At 41.2% G+C, this 20422-nt stretch overlaps 1 protein-coding gene across 4 annotated transcripts in view; it reads right to left on the bottom strand.

The window, feature by feature from the left end:
* The window catches only part of itgb1a (integrin, beta 1a), a 35067-nt gene extending 16934 nt beyond the window's left edge, over nt 1-18133 (bottom strand). For 2 of the 4 annotated variants that reach the window (XM_015954877.3, XM_015954875.3), the window contains exons 1-2: nt 10776-10850; nt 733-793 (exon numbers count right to left, since the gene is read on the bottom strand). In XM_015954877.3, coding sequence (XP_015810363.1) covers nt 733-793; nt 10776-10787 — 73 coding nt within the window. In that variant the 5' untranslated portion in view covers nt 10788-10850. Of the gene's footprint in view, nt 1-732; nt 794-10775; nt 10851-17904 lie in introns of those variants that run through there. The other 2 variants (XM_015954876.3, XM_015954878.3) reach the window with 2 other exon arrangements.
* Nucleotides 18134-20422: the final 2289 nt, after the last annotated feature.

A 20422-nucleotide genomic window follows, 5' to 3' on the forward strand; every position in this document is an offset into this window, starting at 1 on the left:
CGACGACATAACTCTCATGCGCATGCGCAGCTGTCTTGGCAAGTTCTCGCTATGAAGGACGGGTACCGAAACGAGGCACCGTTTGAAATGACGTGAATTGGTGCTCAGTCGGTACTATGGAATTTGGTCGGTACCTTAAAAAGTACCAAATTCGGTACCCATCCCTAGCCACAGCTGCCCTGAGGCTCACTGACAGATTAAAGATGCAACAGACATGAATTACTTTTTCATAGCATCAGATAAATGACAACGTAAACACAATATTTACAATTTGTGTAATTTGTTGGAGAATCATTTCACCTAAAGCAGTGGCATTGAGGTCAGGTTCTACAAAGTTTTACATGTGTCCCTGCTCCCAAGACTGGCTGAGTAAGCTGTTTGAAGTTTGCATCGACTCAAATCCGGTGTTTTGCAGATGTGATAAAATTGAGTTTTTAGCTACACATTTGCAGCTTGCTTTCCTCTGTGTGAACCATAAAAGCCCGTTTAGCTGTTAGGCAGAAAGAAAGGCCTTTTAAAGTGATTAAATGCTTTGTTTTTGTGGTTATTTTTGTTTTGTGTTAAAAATAGCAAAGCAGTAGTTATGTGCGTCTTTAGTTTAGAAAAGTAAAGTTAAATTGTTTTCACAAATCCTTCAAATGCCATAAATTACACATAGTAAAAAGTAATGAGACAAGATGACTTTATGTGACCTAGAATAAAAGATTATTTAAAAAAAAACTGAAATCTCACCTTTACTAGCATGGCAGCAAAAGAAGAGTCCAAATGTCATCAGGATCAGCCTCAGATCCATCTAAATACACACAAGACAGGAACAAAAACAAAATACTGCTGTTTATTCAAACAGTGGACCACTTTCATCCATGCTTTTATTAACACCAACTGCTTAAATACGCTGTGACCAAAATGAACGAGTCCTCACAACAAAGGGATCCAGAAGAGGGAAGGATAATCTGTGAGAGGATTCCTTCTGTAAATGTAGAGGAGGTAATAAATTATCCAGCGACCTGCCCTCAGGTGATCACAGATAAACAGACGGCTAAATAAATTCAGACCACTTTCAAACACAAACATGTATCTACACAAAGAGCCTCCCCCACACACTCTCCACACTCAAGTGTCCTTATTACTGTAAACAGCCTCAGCTCCCTAAAGTCGGCCCTTCTGTTGTCACGTTTATCGATCTCCTGTCAGGCTACAGGCTCTCCAGTCAGACCGTATTGATGCATCTGGTAATCCTAATGCAAAGCTCCTGACTTACTACTGGACAGAACAGACTCACTGGACTTATAGGTTGATCTGCATCAGTAAAGAGCTGCAGTGGTGGACAGCTGTGTTGCACCATGTGAGAGTAATCACTCCATCTCAAGCATTATTGACGTGGCTAAAACTATGTTTCAGAAGAAGAATGGCTTCACATTCTGGAGGAAAAGAAGGAGTTGATGGAGGACTAGATATCTGTTATCCTGGACAACAGACCAAACAGGAAATGTCACAGCGATGACGTTTACAATGAGAGACAAAGGAGTCTCTTCTCAGCCAATCCGCGCTGCAGGAAGTAGTCTTTTCTAATTGTGTGGTTGAGAGAACCACATCCTTTGAAGCCATGGATGGAGGCAAATAACCTGAACTAAGTGATTAGGAGGAGTGGATTTGTTCTGGAGCGTTTACATGTTGAGTTAAAAACAATCGTCATGGTAAATTGAGCAAACACTGAACACCAAATACAAACTGGCAGCCCGTTTCTGTGTTTACTACACGAGCTACACCAGCTCCTGTTCAGCTAAGAGAAATGGCGTTGGATTTTAGCGACCACGCTGGTTCTTCAGGGGCATTCACTCTGAAAACCAAACATCAACTCAACCACACCCCTGGATTAGGAAATGCAGAGGAAAAAAGTTCATGAATGTCTAGAGTAACAGTTGAAAATATGATCATGATTAAAATGTTTAGGCATAACTTCACAATTAGGCCTGTCACCATGCAAACTCGTCCAAAATGTGCCTGAGCTTCACTGTCTTTGAATCACTTCAGCTTTGTTATCATTCGTCTTTTATTAGCAAAAAGTCTTTTAAAATAGTTTCTGTTGTATGTTTGCTGCGGCTGTTGCCTTGTAGCAAGAAGGTCCTGGGTTCGCCTCCCGGCCTGGGATCTTTCTGCATGGAGTCTGCATGTTCTCCCTGTGCATGCATGGGTTCTCTCCGGGTACTCCGGCTTCCTCCCACAGTCCAAAAACATGACTGTTAGGTTGATTGGTCTGTCCAAATTGTCCTTAGGTGTGAGTGTGTGTGCATGATTGTATTTCCTGTGTGTCTCTGTGTTGCCCTGAGATGGACTGCGGGTTCAGGAAATGGATGGATGGATGTTTGCTGCATAACAAATCTGTATAATGTGTGAATTTACACAACAACTTAAACAACACATCAAGCAAATAAAGGGGGGGGGGGGGGGGTTACCCGATCGTCAACGGAGCAACCCCTCGATAAAAGCTGGAAGTTTCTTACTTTGCTGGTTTGGAGCATACAAGTGTGTGTTAGCAGCACAATGTCAAGAAAGGCTGACTTCGCTATTTCAGAAAAGCAACAGTTAATGCTCACAATTCTGTGTGAAAACCAAACACATCAGCAAAAATAGCTGGTACCAGCTGTCAGCACGGTGCTGGAGGGGTGATGGTTTGGGAAGCAACTGAGTCTTCCACGAACACTTCTGTAGACCCAAGTTTTAGAGTCCATGAGTCCACCTGTCTTACAGCTGGTGTCTGGACCAGATGGGGGTAATAAAACAGAACCATGACACAAAACATAGCAGCAAACCTACAGCAGAACTCATGAAAGGTAAAAGAATCAATGTTCTACAAAGTTGGAGATCAACTTGACAGAAATGCAGTGGGACTTTCTGAAAGAGAAACTACTGTCAAAATGTCTCCATAATGTGTGAGAGATGATAAAGTCAAACAGACAAGAACGACTGAAATCTGTCGCTGCTAGAGGACGGTTAACGGCAGTTGGGTGAACTCGGTTTTTCACAAACGCCATTTCACTTTGCTTTAATTTAAAAAATGCAAAAAGATGACAGAATCTGTTGTGTGTGGGCTGGACTTGAATCACTTTTTAAGCAGCTTGTTTTTATTCTGCCCAGAAGTGTAAGACTCTAAGGCTGAACCAGGGTGGACATTATTTTTACTGGGAGTGCATCTCTTAGTAAACGTAAACACAAGCACAAGGAGTGATGGCTCTATCAATCGCTTCCACTGCAGAAAATTACTGAGATGCTAATAGTAGTTTAGCAATGTTTTGTGGTAAAAATAAATCCTCTGAGTGTCTGTTTTTTTGTAAGAAGTCATTCTGAGTGGGTTTATTGTGCGTAAATACTGGCTGGAAAAAAAGATTTGAGAAATTGCTTTGGAAACAAATTTAGCTGCATTAGCACAGAGTTTGATGCAGCTGATGCTAATTACCCATGTGGTGCAACTAGCATGCTAATGTGATGAAAGCTGTAATGTTTCAAATGTGCACATCAACAAGGGGAGGGGGAATAGTCTGATAACTATTAATAAGCAAGTAAAAACTGCGTCGAAGGTCTACATGCTACATTAAAAATAGCAAGTCAGCAATAGATTAGCATTTGCAAATGATCTGGAATCTGAAGCCAATATTTGGCCTAATCATCAATGAAAAACTGCTGGGAAATATCTTGTTAGTCTATAACAGAAGCAGCCACACTGAATAATAAACCTTGATGTTTTTATTAAACCAGGTAGTTTATTTTACTCTCTTACTGGTTTAGCTGTTGCTCGCCCTTTTGTGGAGTCTACATTCTCTCACACTGTTGGTAAAATAGACTCTGACAGTGCGTGTGGTGTTAACGAATACATTCCTGAATGTGTGTGTGTGTGTGTGTGTGTGTGTGTGTGTGTGCGCGTGCCCATTTAAATAGACACAGAAGGCCAGACAGCCTGTCTACAGCCCCCCCAGATTAGATCAGATGACATGGATCTCCGCTGCAGCACATGCATTAGTCAGTGTGTTTATATGTACATCTAAAAAACTAAAACTAAAAACATGCATTTGCCAATGTGACCATATTATAGACAATAAACCAACTTTATTTTAAATTATGACTGTAAAAATGTGTAGCTGCTAGAGGCATTTGGTGTTTGGCAAGTTAAAGGTGCAGAAAAGAAGCAGACCAGAAAGCCTAAAGAGATTTTAGCGTAACCTTCCTGTTATAAGAAAACCATACTGCTGTTTTATCTTTATTGTTGCTGGGGTTCTGCCTACAGCTAAGGTTTGTAAGTTCATACTCATTCAGATGCAAACTAAGACTAGAAAACTCCAGCGAGGTGTCAAGGAAGAAAAATAACCATGTGTTTTTAATTCCATGAAGCTCAGCAGCCACACAGAGGAATGTTGGGTTAAAAAAAAGGAAATGAAGTCAAATAAAGAGAATTCAATCGTTTTAAAAATAACTTTTTTTGTATTTCAATGTGTTCAATTCTGTTTTTTTAACTAACAGCTCTGGATTGCTTGTTTTTATGTTAAAAGGATGAATTAAACTTTACATTCACACAATTCCAAAGATTATTTCTTCCTTATTTAAACTACTTCTGCCAGTCAGAGGCCCCCAGTGGGCCATGTAGAGTAAAACAGTTGTGTCCTTGGGCAAGACACCTCACCTGCTGGTGGTGGTCGGAGGAGCCGGTGGTGCCTGTGCTCGGCAGGCCTCACCTCTAGTGCACCCATGGGCACCTGTGGCCACATTGTAGCTCATCCCCGCTAGCGTGTGAATGTGTGAGTGAATGACGATTATGTTGTGAAGTGCCTTGGAGGGGGTTGTAGAACCTTAAGAAGGTGCTACAAATGCAAGCTATTTACCATTTACCAATAAAACAGATGTGCTCAGGAGGAGGAATCCTTATCACCAGTATGAACAGTTTCAGCTGGATCCTGTCTAAGCAGCAGCATCTTAACCCTTATCAGGTCTCAGGGGGACAAAAACCCAACCCTTGTTTGGGTTGGGCTTAAGGTGACTAGAAAATGGTACGTTTTCAGCAAGCTCACATTAGAAGCTGATGTTGAAACTTTTACTTATTTAGAAAAAATAAATCTGTCAGGGCAAATTACAACAGGTTGAAAAGTTAAACCAACAAAGTGTCATGTTTAGAAAAGCACTTATTGATCTCAGTGTTTGATTAGTTAGGAACTTGACCAGTTTCATACCTGACACCAATCTACAACCCTCTGATGGCCAGATACTGTGGAGCGGGTAGGTGTTCTAGGGGGCGCTCTTATACCTGCATTATGGCTGTTAGCTATTTTCTGTGCATGTAGCTTTTTCACTTTGCTGATCGTCAATAAAATGCACAAGAAGCAGAACAATGTGTTTGCTTTTCTGTTGGCATTATGGCACAGCCAGGAAGTAAAAGTAAGAGAGTAATGTCTTTGGAGGTGAAGCAAAGAGCAAATAGCAAAGTGAACATCAGCATGGCCTACACTAGTTTGAGGAAGCTGAACAAGGCATGCAATCACCAGCTGATGGTGACCTGGCTTTGCTGCTACTGTCCAACTGTGGATCTTTTTGATTAGTGGCTTATTTAGTGAGACTTGGCTCATGTTAGTGTTAGCTCGTTGGGAGCGCTAGCTACAGCAGGCTGCTGCAGGGTTGTTTACAGTAGTTGTAATTCCACTTTCAACCAGTAGGGTGGAGGAGCAGGAAACTGCGCTGGTTACTTTGAGACAGAGTTTGAAAGAAGAGTGAAATGAGCCATGTAGGTTAAAACATTGATGGTAAATGGCCTGTATTTGTATAACGCTTTCTTAGGGTTCTACAACCCCCCAGCCACAACACAATTATTCATTCACCCATTCACACACACATTCACACGCTGGTGGGGATGAGCTACAATGTAGCCACAGCTTCCCTGGGTCGCTATGAGGGAGGCACATAGAGGCACATAGAGGCGTCCTTTTACTTCATCTTTCTAAAACTTACAATGCTGGTACTCTTGAATTGGAAAAAAGGTAGAATGCCTTCTCCAGGTCAGGAACGAAATCGTGTCTCAAGTGGAGGAGTTTAAGTAGCTCGGGGTCTTGTTCCAGAGTGAAGGAAAAATGGAGCATGATACTGCCAGGTGGATTGGTGATGCATCTGCAGTGATGCGCGTGTTGTACCAGCATGTCGTGGTGAAGAGAAAGCTGAGTTTGAAGGCAAAGCTCTCGATTTACCAGCCGATCTACATCCCTACCCTCACCTATGGTCATGAACTTTGGGTAGTGACAGAATGAATGAGATTGCGGATACTAGCGGCCGCAGTGAGTTTTCTCCGCAGGGTGTCTGGCTTCTCGCTTAGGTGGTGAGGTGGCTTGGGCATCTGGTCAGGACGCCTCCTGGTGAGGTTTTCCGAGCACGTCCAACTGGAAGGAGACCCAAGCGAAGACCCAGGACATGCTGAAGGGACTTTGTACGTCGGCTGGCCAGGGAACACCTTAGGATTCCCCCTAAGGAGCTGGCCAAGGTAGCTGGAGAGAGAGAAGTCTGGGCCTGCTCCCGCAACCTGACTCCAGATAAGCGGCTGAAAATGGATGGATGGATGGATGGATGGATGGACAATTCTGGTTTGACTGTTAATGGATTTATCTACCTATCTACACATCTCCAATGATGTCTGATGGTCTTCAGAGCTTCACTCCATGGAAGGCCTTGACCCATATTGTGGTCCGTGACTAAAACCAGTAACTTTCTCAGACATTTCTGGGGCACTGAATGCTCTCTGAATAACATACTAAACTCATGGAGGAAATGTGACCTCCATGATGCACTGTTACTGGAGTTGTAACAAAAATGGTCAACTGCTAAACCAGGGTTTCCCCCATCGCTTTATATGCCTGGCGGCCTGCCAGGCTTTGCTTGCCCACCTGCCAGGCTAAGCGTCATGCCCCGCCCCCCTCCCCGACCCTACCGTGTCTGCTGACACGAACGATGCAACGAAACTAGAGCCCTCCATCAGCTGATACTGGTGAAAAACAGCAGCGGAACGTGTGCAACCACCCCACCCCCGCTCTCACGGAGGCTACACTGCTCTCACGGAGGGGCGCTGCGGAACTGAGCGCCCCCCTCTCCAGACGGCCAACGCCGCCAGGCTTAACTCATTTTCTGGGGGAAACCCTGTAAACTTTCTGCTGTTTGTGGAGTTTTACTTCATTCATATACCTGCACACAGCTGCAAACGTTTGTCTGTCAGAAGCTTGAGGTTCTCTAAATAAATGATTGATTACTGACACATTAAAGGAAAGTTGTGATTTTAAAGTATGTTTCTGTAAAAACGAAATAAATAATTATTATTTTACTTGTTGTAGATGCAACATTATTTTATACACTCTTATGCAAATGTCCAGTTTTGCTTCACACAGATATTTACTTGGATTTCTTTGGTTACTCACCAACATACATATCACATGTCACATATGTAGTGTTTTTGGTGCACCCAGAAAGCTTAAGGCAGCTTTTACCATGAATGCTCCTCAAAATAGTTAAAATATTTGTATCTAATGACATCATAAATTCAGACATGTTCCTAGCATATGTGAGACTCACACATGTGCAGCATAACTGGCTCTCCTCTAACTCGAACCACATTTGTGGATCTTCAGAAGCCCTTCTGTCAGCAAGCAGCCATGAATAATGGCCAGTAGCATCAGGGAGTGAAACAAACTAAAGCTGAAGCTTAAAGTCAGTGTTTTTAAGCAGCAAGAGGGGCTCCAGTCTCACAACGTTCTTCTAAGTCTGTGAAAGGAAAGAAGGAATGGCAAGGAATGGAAGGGAAATGAAAGGAAGGAAGTAAAAACAGGAAAGGGAGGTGCTCAGCTTGGTTAGAAGGAGGGTAGAGTTGGGTTCTAAGTAAAGCACCTCTTACTTTCCTCAATTCTGCTGACTAAGACTTTTCGTCACTCATAATCTACCAACACTTGTGGGATGTTTCATAAAACGGTTTATTTTAAATTTAGACCAAACACGTTTGGTAAAGAGAACAGGAGGATGTGAAACAGACCTGTGAGGCTTGACTTCTAGGACATGTTGAGTCTCTCTGCTGCTATCCATAGCAGAACTTTGCCATCGTGGTCCTCCCACCCTCCCGTTTGCTCTTCCTCTTTCCTCCCATCACCCACAGTAGCTCAGTTCACTCCATGCCCAGAGAGCAGAGCCAAACCAGCGCCCCCCTTTACTCTATCTACCCTGCAACAGTGCAGAGTGGGGGACATGTCTGAGCCCTGATGTACGAGCAGAGCTGAAGGAGAATACCAAACACCGAGTGTCTGTATCCAACCCCCACTACGCAATCCAAAGACCCTCTCAGAATGGACAAAAGAAATAGATCAGGATGCCCTCTAAGAGCATGACAGGGGGTTTTATACTCAAAAGTGTTCATGCTCACCCTCCCCTTTGCTAAAAGAGTCCGTGTGACAACTAATACTAATGAGGCATGCTGATGTTTACTCTTTTAGTGCATTAAGATATATTTACTGCACATAAAAACCGCTCTCTGCAAACACTCCTATCTGAGTTAATGCTGGCTTTCCAGAAACTTAAAATAAAACAGGAAACAACTCTCAGAAAATATCACATCCCTTTCACATTTAGGAGCATTTCAGTTTCCATAGAATTCCTAACAAGGAAAAGAGTTGGATAAATAGAAAATAAACACATTTAGACACAGTGAGAATGGTTAATGTTAACCTTTTCAGGCTACGGTTTAATCTAAAACCAAACTTCAGTGGTATTGGCTTTTATACTGTAGACCTTTGGTGCATCTTTATTTTTAAATTGACAGTGACATTTTATGTTTTTATTTAAAGAAAAATGTATCAAATGGTTTATAACACTAGTTGCCACATCACACAGACAACTATAGAACGATTAAAATGAGTATTTCACTGGGCTCTGACAGTTGGTGATGACACAAACACGTGAGAAAACATACAAAACTACAACATTTTGTGACAAGCGTTATAAACGGCAGGGTCATGGGTCATTTGGGACAAATGACGTATAGTGCCATCAAGACATTAAAAACATTAGTATAGTTAAAGTATAGCCTAGTGAACTAGACCAAATTCTTGCATTTATTTAGTCTAGCTTGCCAGGCTAGTTAAAGTGGCCAGATCATGGAAAATACACTTTTTGAAGTATTTTACATATGATATTGTTATTTGCTCATGAAAAATACCTCCAAACCCATTTTTGACTGCCTTCATGCATTTTCCTGTCTCAGCTGCAAGTTAGTCGGCTGCCCCGGAGGCCTTTCTTAGCTTCTTGGGTTAGTGAAGTTAGCCAGTTTCTGCAATGGCTCATTTGTTCTAACCCTCCCTCAGCTCCACCTCTTTCCCATTTTTGGATTGTCTGGGCATGACGAGTGAGGGTAACAACGTAGATCAACCAGTAATTTGAGAGCTTTGACTTCCAGCTCAGCTCTCTATTCACCATGACACAACGGTACAACGCCCGCATCATTGCAGACTCAGCACCAAACCGCCTATCGATCTCCTGATTCATCTTTCCCTCACTCGTGAACAAGACCCCGAGACATTAAACTCCTCCACTTGGGGCAGGACCTCATTCCTGACCTGGAGAAGGCATTCTATCCTTTTCTGACTCAAGACCACGGTCTTGGATTTAGAGGAGCTGATTCTCACCCCAGCTACTTCACACTCAGCTGTGAACCACTCCAGCAAAAGCCGGAGATCACGTTGTGATAAAGCCAACAGGACCACATCATCTGCAAAAAGCAGAGACCCAATCCTCAGGCCACCAAAACAGATATCAACACCTTGGCTACGCCTAGAAATCCTGTCCATAAAAGTTATGAACAGAATCAGTAACAAAGAGCAGCCTTGGTGGCGTCCAACTCTCACCGAAAACAAACCCAACTTACTGCCGGCAATGTGGACCAAGCTCTGACACCAGTCATACAGGAACCTAACAGCCCATATCAGAGGGCCTGGTACCCCATACTCCCGAAGTACCCCCCACAAGGTCTCTCACGGGACGCAGTCAACAAAACACATGTAGATTGGTTGGGCGAATTTCCAAGCACCCTCCAGGACTCCCCTAACAGTACAGAGCTAGTCCAGTGTTCCATGGCCAGGACAAAAACCACATTGCTCCTCCTGTCATGGCATAGTTGAAAATGATTGCAATGTACTGAATTGGACATTTTATTTATTAAGGGGAGTTAGACAGATAGCTTGCTTTGTGACAAATGTTCTTGAAATGAATTTGAAATGACTTGAGAGCTATAGCTGTAATCAGAAGTGTGTTGTTCTTAAATTGGCATAATTGAATTAACTTTTAAAAGCTTTACAACATCTGAATCCCTCACCTATTAAACTAAGGGTTGTTTTTAATTTAATAATATATTATTATGAAATAAAACATATTTATTTATAAAATATATAATTTATTTGTGGGGCAAAATGTACAAAACTGCAATTCCAAAGTTGTGTTGACTTTCTAAGCAAAACATCTGATGTACCTTCTATGGTAGCTAAAGCTGAAAGGAACACACAGATTACGTGATTTTGATCCAGGGTTTACTGGATTAAAAAGGCATTTCAGACATTTTACAGTAGCTTCCAAAGAGCTTCCCCTAGGCCCACTCTGTAGACCATGGTGATTTAATAAAACCATAAAGCCTAAACTCCAGTTGTATCAGTAGCTTAAATCAGAGCCAGCTGCTGGACTTAAAAAATCTGTTCTACATTTGACCCAAAAACACCTACATGCTGCTCCATATGTTGTCTTCCAGTTGGCCAGCATTCCTCTTGTGTGTGGTGGAGGCTAAAGACACATTCCTGGAGAGGTTTGGGCCTGGAACAGACTTTTATTCTGTTTAGTCAGAAAATCCATAACACTTAGGCAGGAATAGAATCTCTTCTGCAGTCAAAACACATTTATATAGAACAGCAGCCACATTGTGTATTCCCAAAGCAGCTGAGTAAAAGCAGTGGAGGCTAAGCCACAGCCTTTGGAAAAGGCCAAAGTGTCCACGGCCCCATCCACGTGTTAAAAATAGAGCTGCCTTTTACTCTGATGTTCTTTCTCCACTTTTATCTGATCACTTTCTAAGTAGACCAGAAATATTTTCACACATGCACTACAGCTATGCCATTTTTTAAACATGCTCCAAAAGAACTGGATGTAAATCGGTAACTATTAACTCATTCACTCCCATTGATGACTAAAGTTGTCATTTTAAATCCAACCTTTCACTGCCAATGACGACTAAAGCCAATAATCCTGGTCAAACGTTTATTTAATTAAGTGTAATTTTATAGACAATAGGTTGTAGAAGCATGCATTGTGTGTACATGTTTATGTAGACATTATAGCAGTTGTTTTAACAGCCTACCATAGAGCTATAAGCTAACTAAGGGAGTCGAGTGTATGCTGAGTCTGTTCTTCCTTTACTGAAGCGCAGGAAACAGCTTGATCACACAGAAAGTCTGCATCAAAATGCCTGTTAATCAGTCAAAACTCCTTGGGGGGAAAACTTATTCAGCATTTGGAGAGACGGAGAAAGAAAGATGAAGAGAAGAGGATTTTCCAAAAAGATTCAAATGTAGTTCACCTCCGAGATTGTTTGTTTTAATTATTAAAATATCTGATCTAAATTGATGTGTACATTATGGAAAAGTGTACAAAGATTTAAAGCACTTAGTAGCACTTCTGGTTAGGTTGGTGCCAAATACCGGTTTGTTTACTGTCGTTATGATGTGTCGATATATCCCAGTTTACACGTAGGTTAGAAAACCAAACTCTTAAATAAAGTTTGTTCCACCCATTAACATCTTTTGTTTTATTTGCCTGTCTTTCTTTTAATGGTGAGATGATGTGGGGATTTCACTGAGCTGCAGGTTCTGGAGGACAAAGGAGGCGTTATTTGTTCTTTAATGGAGCAAGGCTAAGTTATCTGACCACATATTAGATTATTTAAAACTCATGTTTCATCATAATCATCATATTTCTAGACAAAAAGTCATAACAATGATCTCAAATGAAGAGTAAGATTTTGGATATAATGTAAGTCATCAGTATTTGTGCTGTAATTAGTGGGGGTTAGATTAATAAAATGATTATACTCTATCTAGGGTTGTCACAGTGTGAAAATTTAACCTCACGGTTATTGTGACCAAAATTACCACGGTTTTCGGTATTATTGCGGTATTTTTTTTAAACGTGCTACATTTTCACACAATTAAATAAACCCTGTATGTCAGGAAATATTGTCCTCAGTTTGTGTCTAAATGTTGCCTAAAATGTGTTATTTTGTAATTGTGTTGTTTATTTGTTTACATTGTTTCCCTTTAGTCTTTAAAATACCAATATTTGCCCATAACTTCTTATTTTTTGTCTGTTTGATATCATTTTAAAAAATATTAGATCAGATGATACTCAGTACTCAAGTAGCCTTCTAATCAGATACTTTTATACCCTTGAGTAATAAACCCTATATCAGGAAAATATTGTCCTCGGTTTGTGTCCTTCCAGTGAGCTTTGCAGATTTGGGAAAATGTCATAAATTTATAATTATTCTCGGAGAGAGACCAACTCTTATCTGCCGCTGGGAGCCCCGTAATGCATAGCGTCATTTCAACATGGCGGTGTCCGCGACACGGTTAATATGCACTGCGGCTGCTTTATATATCGACTCGTTGCATTCTCCCTCAACCCAAATCCTCGGATCACGCATTTTAGCTAAAACGCTAACGTTAGCTTGCCTTGCGTTGACCGTAGAGTTGTGGGTGATGGTCACGCAGATGTGTCTTGAGATTTGAAGCGTTGCTGCCTTTCACAGACACTTTTTCTGCACGTGCTGCAAACAGGACAGCCGTCTTCTATAAACTGTCCCTCGGCATTCTTCAAATATCCAAAAGATGCCCGTACTTCCAACTTTGTCTTCTTTGAGGCATAAAAAATGTCCTGAGCGCTGCCGTCTCCTCCTTTGGCCATTATTTCAGCTTTAGCTTCAAGAAAGTTTTGCTCGTAAACAACAAAGCGCGTATGTGCCGCTGGCAACTTCAGCAGATGATACGGTGGCTGGTAAGGGTCACCGCGCCTACACCGCAGCCACGGTAGTCCACCGAGATAATATAGTTCTTTTAAAAACAAGAAGGTTATTATTATTGTCAACTTTTTTACCGGGGTTTACCGCTACACCGGTTACCGTGACAACCCTAACTCTATCAGGACATCAGACCACAATTTTAATATAGTTCCTGTCACAAACTACAATGATTTCATCTACAAGTAAACTGATGTTAAAGTATTTCGGTCTGCCCCTTCCCTTTCTCCCTTTACAATACCTTTACTTACCCAGGACTGCTTAGATATTGGGATGATTTAAGATGTTTTTTCAGTAATCCTTAATCCAGCATAGGCTAAAAGTCAAAGACACATGAACATTCCTCCAATGATTTGCAGAGGCTGGTGGCTAAACCTCCACACTACCACAACAATAAACACGGCATCGCCAGCAGAAGTCTGAGAATATTTACCACCAACACAGCATGTTTAGCTTCATTTTCACAGCAGACCTTGGCGAGCAGAGGTCAACTTTAACCACGCCATTCCTCCCTGGTGGTTCACAGGCTGTTTTTAGAAGCAGGCGGCACCACCAAAAATGGCCCAGAAGAACAGTGGAGCTATGAAGACCCACTACAGACCAGCAGAAAGAAAAGAATCTTGTAAACATCAAACCAAAAGAGAGCTCAAACCCTTGCTGTGGCTTCAAAACAGAGATTAGATAAATGTAGCCCTCTTGCTAAACTATAAACCAGTTTCATTACGTAAAAGCCGAGTTAACACTAGACCTGTCTTGGCAGTTGGGGTGGGCGATATGGATAAAAATCATATCACAATTTTGTTACTAAAAAATCACGATCACGATTTTCCTATTCTTACAATGCAGACGTTTTGGAAGTTACTTATCAAAAAAATACATAAATTTAAAATCATACCCCTTCACGGAAAATAGGATAAAATATTTCAGAATCCTAAAAAAAATCTTAAAATTCCATCCTCTTATCTCTCTCTCTCTCTCTCTCTCTCTCTCTCTCTCTCTCTCTCTCTCTCTCTCTCTCTCTCTCTCTCTCTCTCTCTCTCATCCTCTCATCCTCTCATCCTCTCATCCTCTCATCCACAATATCACCACTCTCTCATCCTCTCATCCACAATATCACCAGTAATTATTTCTTGTCCAGAGAAAAAAATCTATCATGTTAAACTAAATTCACGATGCATCCTCACCTCATGCATTCTCTAGTTAGTACTACACTATTACATTCACTTTTTGTCCCTCACTGCTCTCCGTAGCCGTTTCCTGATTACGCGGGAGCGGGGTCTGTCTTAAACAACGTTCTGGTTGGCAGCCACAGTGAAAAGGCTCACTAAAACACACACAAGATGTCTCCAAATAATAAAAGTCACAAAGCTAAATGCAAAGTTTAGAGCAGAACATGGACCCAGAGGCTCCCTGATCGACGCGTGAGAATACATGCATGAGCAAGCTAGTGGCTAATACTAGCAGGTAGCCACTGTGGATGTTTCTCAATGTCAAGGCGCCTTGCCTTGCGAGGCGATGTCTTGCGAGGCCAGGCCCCTTGCTTGCAAGGACACTGTCCTTCCATGGTCAAAGAAAACGGTTAAATGGAACAGACTTGCATCACGTGACCGCGGCTTCAACGGAGGTCATATAACGTCAAGTGACATGGGAGATAACGTTATATTTTATACATATTAGTTTCAATATAATTATATAAAGAGCCTTTTACTTTTAATTTGTGTATATGTTTATTAAATTAAAAATATAAGCAAGACACTACCCGCTAGCCACCAAAGCTGCAACTACTAAGCAGCTAACCAACAATAGATAACTTCTTTGGATCAAAAAAAAAAACATTTTAAATTAGCTGACTTACATTTAAACTTGAAATTTGTCCCCGAAGCAGCTGCCGGCTTCTGATCCACCGTCCTTTTGAAAACACCGCGGTGTATTGTGGGTATTTTTTGACTAAGGCTAGGCTAGAAGTCACCTCTCGTGTATCCTTGCTCAGCTAAACGGCTAACAAATGGAGAACACATGCCTAGGTATAACATGAACATTGGAACCAAATGGAACACGTCTTGGCGGCTCCCGATGACGTATCTCCTAGGCGACCGGGGCGGTGCCAAGACATCAAGGCAAGGCTTCTTGGCGTTGAGAAACACCCTGTAATTGAGATTCATAATCGTTTATGTCCGCATCTTAATGCATCAATTATTTTCCTCAGCTCTACCGAGCACCCCCGCTAAACTAACCAACACACTGCCTTAACCTTGCTCTTGGTGTGTTTGTCGTGCTGGCAGAAACAGACAAGCGAATAGCGTGACTTGGCTGAGAATGTGCCGGTAGATGCGTCCAGAAATAATGGCACAGGTGATAGAACGCAAATATGCGGTTTTAGGATCTCTGAGCTTTGGTAGATCGTCTTTATAATCGTTAACGATCTTATATCGTCAGCTTGCACAGCCCTACTTGGCAGACATTCAGGCGGTTTTGTAATTTGCATGTTTAAATACTTAACCAAATAAAAATATTTAGACTTGATAGTCCCTGACTTTTCCAAAATCTGTAAATTTTCATTAAAGATGTGGTTGACTGAGAAACCATTTTTAAAATATTATTTCTGAATAAAATAGGTCACTCTTGAGTTTTTCATGCAGGGTGAACATGAAAGCAGTTTTCTACACAATCTCCTGTGTTAGCTACAGAGAGAAAATAGATGGTGAAATACTAGGATCGGAAAATCCTCACACTGTGATGTCACACTGTGAATTTGCATTCATGGCCTCACCCATCTGGGTTTGCGCCTGTCCACAGCCTTTTTACATTTTTTGCAGCAAGGAGAGAGAGTGGAGAGTGTGCTGGTAATAGTGACTTTGCAACATGGCTAAACACGTTACGTTAGCCAATCAGAAGCGAGTTATTAATAATAATGAGTGACCCTGCTGCTTTCACCGCATCTCTGCACCAGTAAAATTATGCATCTCAGAACGGGAGCATCATAGCTTTTTTTTCTTAATGACTCATAATGGATTTACACTAGAGAACAATGTAAATGTATTAAATAAACATGTAAACCACACCTTTGATTTCATGTTTATTGTCCAAATGACAGATTTAATATGACCACTGCTACCTATTTTAGTCAGAGGCAATCATTTTGACTGCCAGTGATTACCTCACTGGTTTCCCTGGGCCAGATAAAAATAGAATGCCAAGACTGGGAAATTTTTCAGTCAAAGAGCATCTCCAGCATTTGATCAGTCGTCTTTTTGTTATTTTTGTCTTTTATAACTAAAATATAAAGTAAGAGAGAAATTGGCAGAGGAGTATGACCGCAGAAATGGCGTCAGAAAAACTGATAATATGGACAGTTCAGATTCTAAAATGGTCTACTTAGGTGTTATTTTTGGTTGAAAAACATTATTCAGCTAATTCAATAAAACAATAAGTAAACTTTAAAGGTGAATTAATTGACCTTTACACGCAGCCATCAAAGTCAATGCTCAAGGCCGTTCTAGCAGTGATGGTTTGGTGGCCTTTCCAGTGTTAATCTGAGCAGGTGTTTTACTTCCTGTGCGCCTTTATTTTTGTCCGTGATTCTGCTGGTTAGAGTGGACTGTTCGACCTGAGGTTCAGTGTAATAAATGACAGAAAACAGCTCTTCTGGGAGCAGGCTGCTGGAGTGTGGTGTGGTAAATAGCTGAAACAGGTGATTATGTCCACCACTTTACGCCTCTGAGCCCGAGGATCTCCCCCTACGGTAACCGTATACATTCATCACATCTGTCCCACAGCAAGGGAGAACGCTCACGCAACACCACGAGCACATTCATCACTTCCCTCTTAGGGTGGTGTGTTCACACATCAGATGGACGCCACCCAGAGATGGAGACACCGACCCATTCAGGTTACGTGTCCAGAGGAAAGTCCTGGGTGTGGCTCTGTGTAAGTGGCCTCATAAATCAGCTCTGGCTCCTGCAGCATCAGCTGTTCCCTACGGGGCCCAGGGGCCATTCAGCTGGTGGCTACCATGGTGGCTACTGACTCTGCTACTGCCTATCAACTCCCCCTAAAGTGTCCTACACTTACCCTCCCCCTCAATTAGCCTCCCTCCCCCTCCTCTCCCTCTGTCCTTCCTCTGCCCCCTGCATGTCTTCCATATCTCTTTCTGACATTACCCATTCCCTCTGTCCCTGCCTCCATTTCCTGATTAAACTGCACTCGTAGCTCTTCATCTGTCCTGTGGAGTCAGCTGGACTCGTCAGCCTTTCATCCTCCCACACTTCTCCTCAGTTGTAGCAGCAAGAGGGAGGTCATGAAGATGTGCATTCACCTGACTGGACCCAGCAGCAAAGGTCACACTCCTGGAGATTCTAAACTTCAGTCCCTCTCTGTGGGCTGTCAGCACCTCGTGTGATGTGATCATTGAATAATTACATTAAATCACTTGAGATTGCTTGTTGAAGTCCTGAGAAGAGCAGCCTGTTGCATCTGCTCAGTTGCATCAAAACCAACCTCCTCTAGTCCCACTGAACACCTAAAGCTACACCCCAGCCATGGTCAGAAACATATAAGGGTTTGACTTTTAATCAAATCATCCTTGTATCCAGTAGTGATGCACAACAGCATCCGGTCAATGAACTTCATTACAGATAATTCTCCCTCCAGAAAAGACTCAAATCCATTCCTAACTAGTTTAGAACGTGTTATTTGTGCTGCTAGCTGTGTAATTACACCGACAAACATAATTAACACCATCGAATGAAAAAATAATGATTCATGTGAGGGAAAAGTCCCGTAAATACCTTGTACCTGGCCGCCGTGCCGTTATATCTGCGGTGACATACAGAAGCGCTTAGCTCCCGGTAATGACCCGCTACGCAGTATCTGCCCTGTTGGCACCAGCCGGGGACCACTTTCTCCTCCGGTAACTCAAAGATTTCTCCCGACGCTCATTCCCGTAAACTTTTCCCGGTGGGAAACCCGCCTTCCGCGTTTAAAACCGGAGGAAAAAACTGGGACTTGATAGATGGAGGACGACAGCGGTATACACGCAACGCCGGAGCGAGTCTAAATTAGGGAAAAGAGGAAAGACAGACCTGCTATGATGTCGCGTCCGTGCTTTAGTGCCATCACTTCCGGATTTTGACTTCAAAATAAAAGCCAAGCCACTGAAAATATATATTTTTGGTTTAATTAGATATATTTAGTGACATTATCAAATTGTTGTTTTCTATATATGTTTTTAACTGTATTTTACAGGCAAAAAGTTTCAATGAAAGGTTTTAGCTTCTTTAACAGTATTTATGTCATTGCACATTTGCACATCGCTTTGGATAAAAGTGCCTGCCAAATAAATAATAATAATCATAAACATAAACGTACAGATGGCCCACATTAGAAATAAAAGAAAGAAAGAAAACAATCTTTTAGATAGCGCTTCTCCAGATAAAATCACAAGATGTGTCACAAAAACAATCAAAAAATAAATTAAAATAAAAAAAAATAGATTTCTAAATAATAATTGAAATATGTTTAAAATTAGAAGAAATAAACAAATGGGATTCAAAATGTCAGGAAAGGGAGAGAAAAAATGATTAAGAAAAGGGGAAATCAGTCTCGGGAATGGCAGAATAAGAGCAGAATGAGGAGAGCAGGTGATGAAGGTCAAGCAAAAGCCAGCTTGAACAAGTGATTTTTCAACTGTTTTTTTGAAGGAGACCACTGAGTCCACTGAGCTCAGGCTCAGGGGAAGAGAAGAGAGGGAAAACTATAGTTTCCAATCTATTTATTTAATCACGGCCCAGCTGTGATATCAGACTGCAGCAGATAGTTTTACACAGGGCATTTCTGGACCACAGACATGTCAGGTTCAAATTTGGCATTAAATGTTTATGTCCAGATGTGGCCCACAAAATATCAACATCACCAACCACATTAAAAACTAACTAACTAGTACTGTTAGTCCATTCCAAATGAAAAAAAAAGACTGGATGTAGTACTAAAATATATACATAAACATTTTTAGAATTATATAATCTTAAATTAAATAAACATGAAATGCAACATAATTAACCATATTTTCACAAAGTAGCCTGCAAACTCATTGGAATTTTGCTCTTGCGTCTAATACTTTTATTTTGAAGACAAACATGTCTAATTTCCGCTTTAGCGTTCGCTCAGTTTATCCGACTTCACACTGACTTCATGTGTACGTCCCTGCTCGGCTCCCCCACTATGTAAATGCCTATTTATACAGATGCTGCTCACATGTCAGGGGAAAGCTGCATGCAGTGATAATGAATCACCTTACCATCATCAGCGTCATTCAGAAAAAAGTTAAAGCAAAAATAAACAAACAAATAAATAAGTTTAAAAAAAAGCATATTTTTTGTCTTTAATTGTTTTTACAGAACTTCAAGGTTCCCTTTTATTTTAGCTCACTTTAAAAGCTCTAAACGTCTCTAAACAGTAGCCTAAATAGATACAATTATAATACGTTTATCAAAGCAGTTTTTGTTTGCTTTGTTTCCACTGCTCCAGAAACCCTAAATAGCCTATTTAAGTGTAAATAATCCAAGGATTGTATTTGCTTTAAACTTAGTGGAAAGTTATTGCCATCTCTGCTCGGAGGACAAAGTGGAAAAAATGCTGGAGAAAACAAACTACTGAACCGGAAGCTCCTTGAATCCTGTTTAGTCTTTGGGGAACGTTTAGGAAAAGCAGCTCTTTATGTCCTTGTGTCCCACGGCAGTCCTCTCCACAAGGGTCAGAAAAGCTGTTCACTCGACGTTCACATGGTTTTATTTAGTATATGTTTGGGCTATTTTGCCAGACGATATTTAATTTAAACACTTATGGGATAGAAATGAAAATCCTGTAATTGTTAAGAGGAAGCTTCACATTCCAGCAGCGACCACAGAGAACCCTGAGCCAGAGCCGGATGAAGCTCTCATTTAACCGATATGAATCACGAGAATAAGTACAATCCTGTAAGAACACAGATTATGTCCCCGAGTGAAAAGGACATAAAATGATGTTATTATAAATGGGCCGAAGGAAGTAGCTCTTTGTGGAGATAGAGATCCAGATCCAGACTGGCCTACGGATATCTTAATCAGTTAATCATATCCTGTTTTATTTATTTATTTATTTATTTATTTATTTATTTATTTATTTATTTATTTATTTATTTATTTATTTATTTATTTTATGTAAGATGCTCAGCCAGCTGTTATTTACATTACAACTAATAAAACAGAATCCCAGGAAAAACAAACCAGAAAACCCTGCTAGCAGATTTCCTTCAATATTTTATGGAAC

This window comes from Nothobranchius furzeri, chromosome 7 (assembly GCF_043380555.1).
Source record: "Nothobranchius furzeri strain GRZ-AD chromosome 7, NfurGRZ-RIMD1, whole genome shotgun sequence".
Lineage (NCBI taxonomy): Eukaryota > Metazoa > Chordata > Actinopteri > Cyprinodontiformes > Nothobranchiidae > Nothobranchius > Nothobranchius furzeri.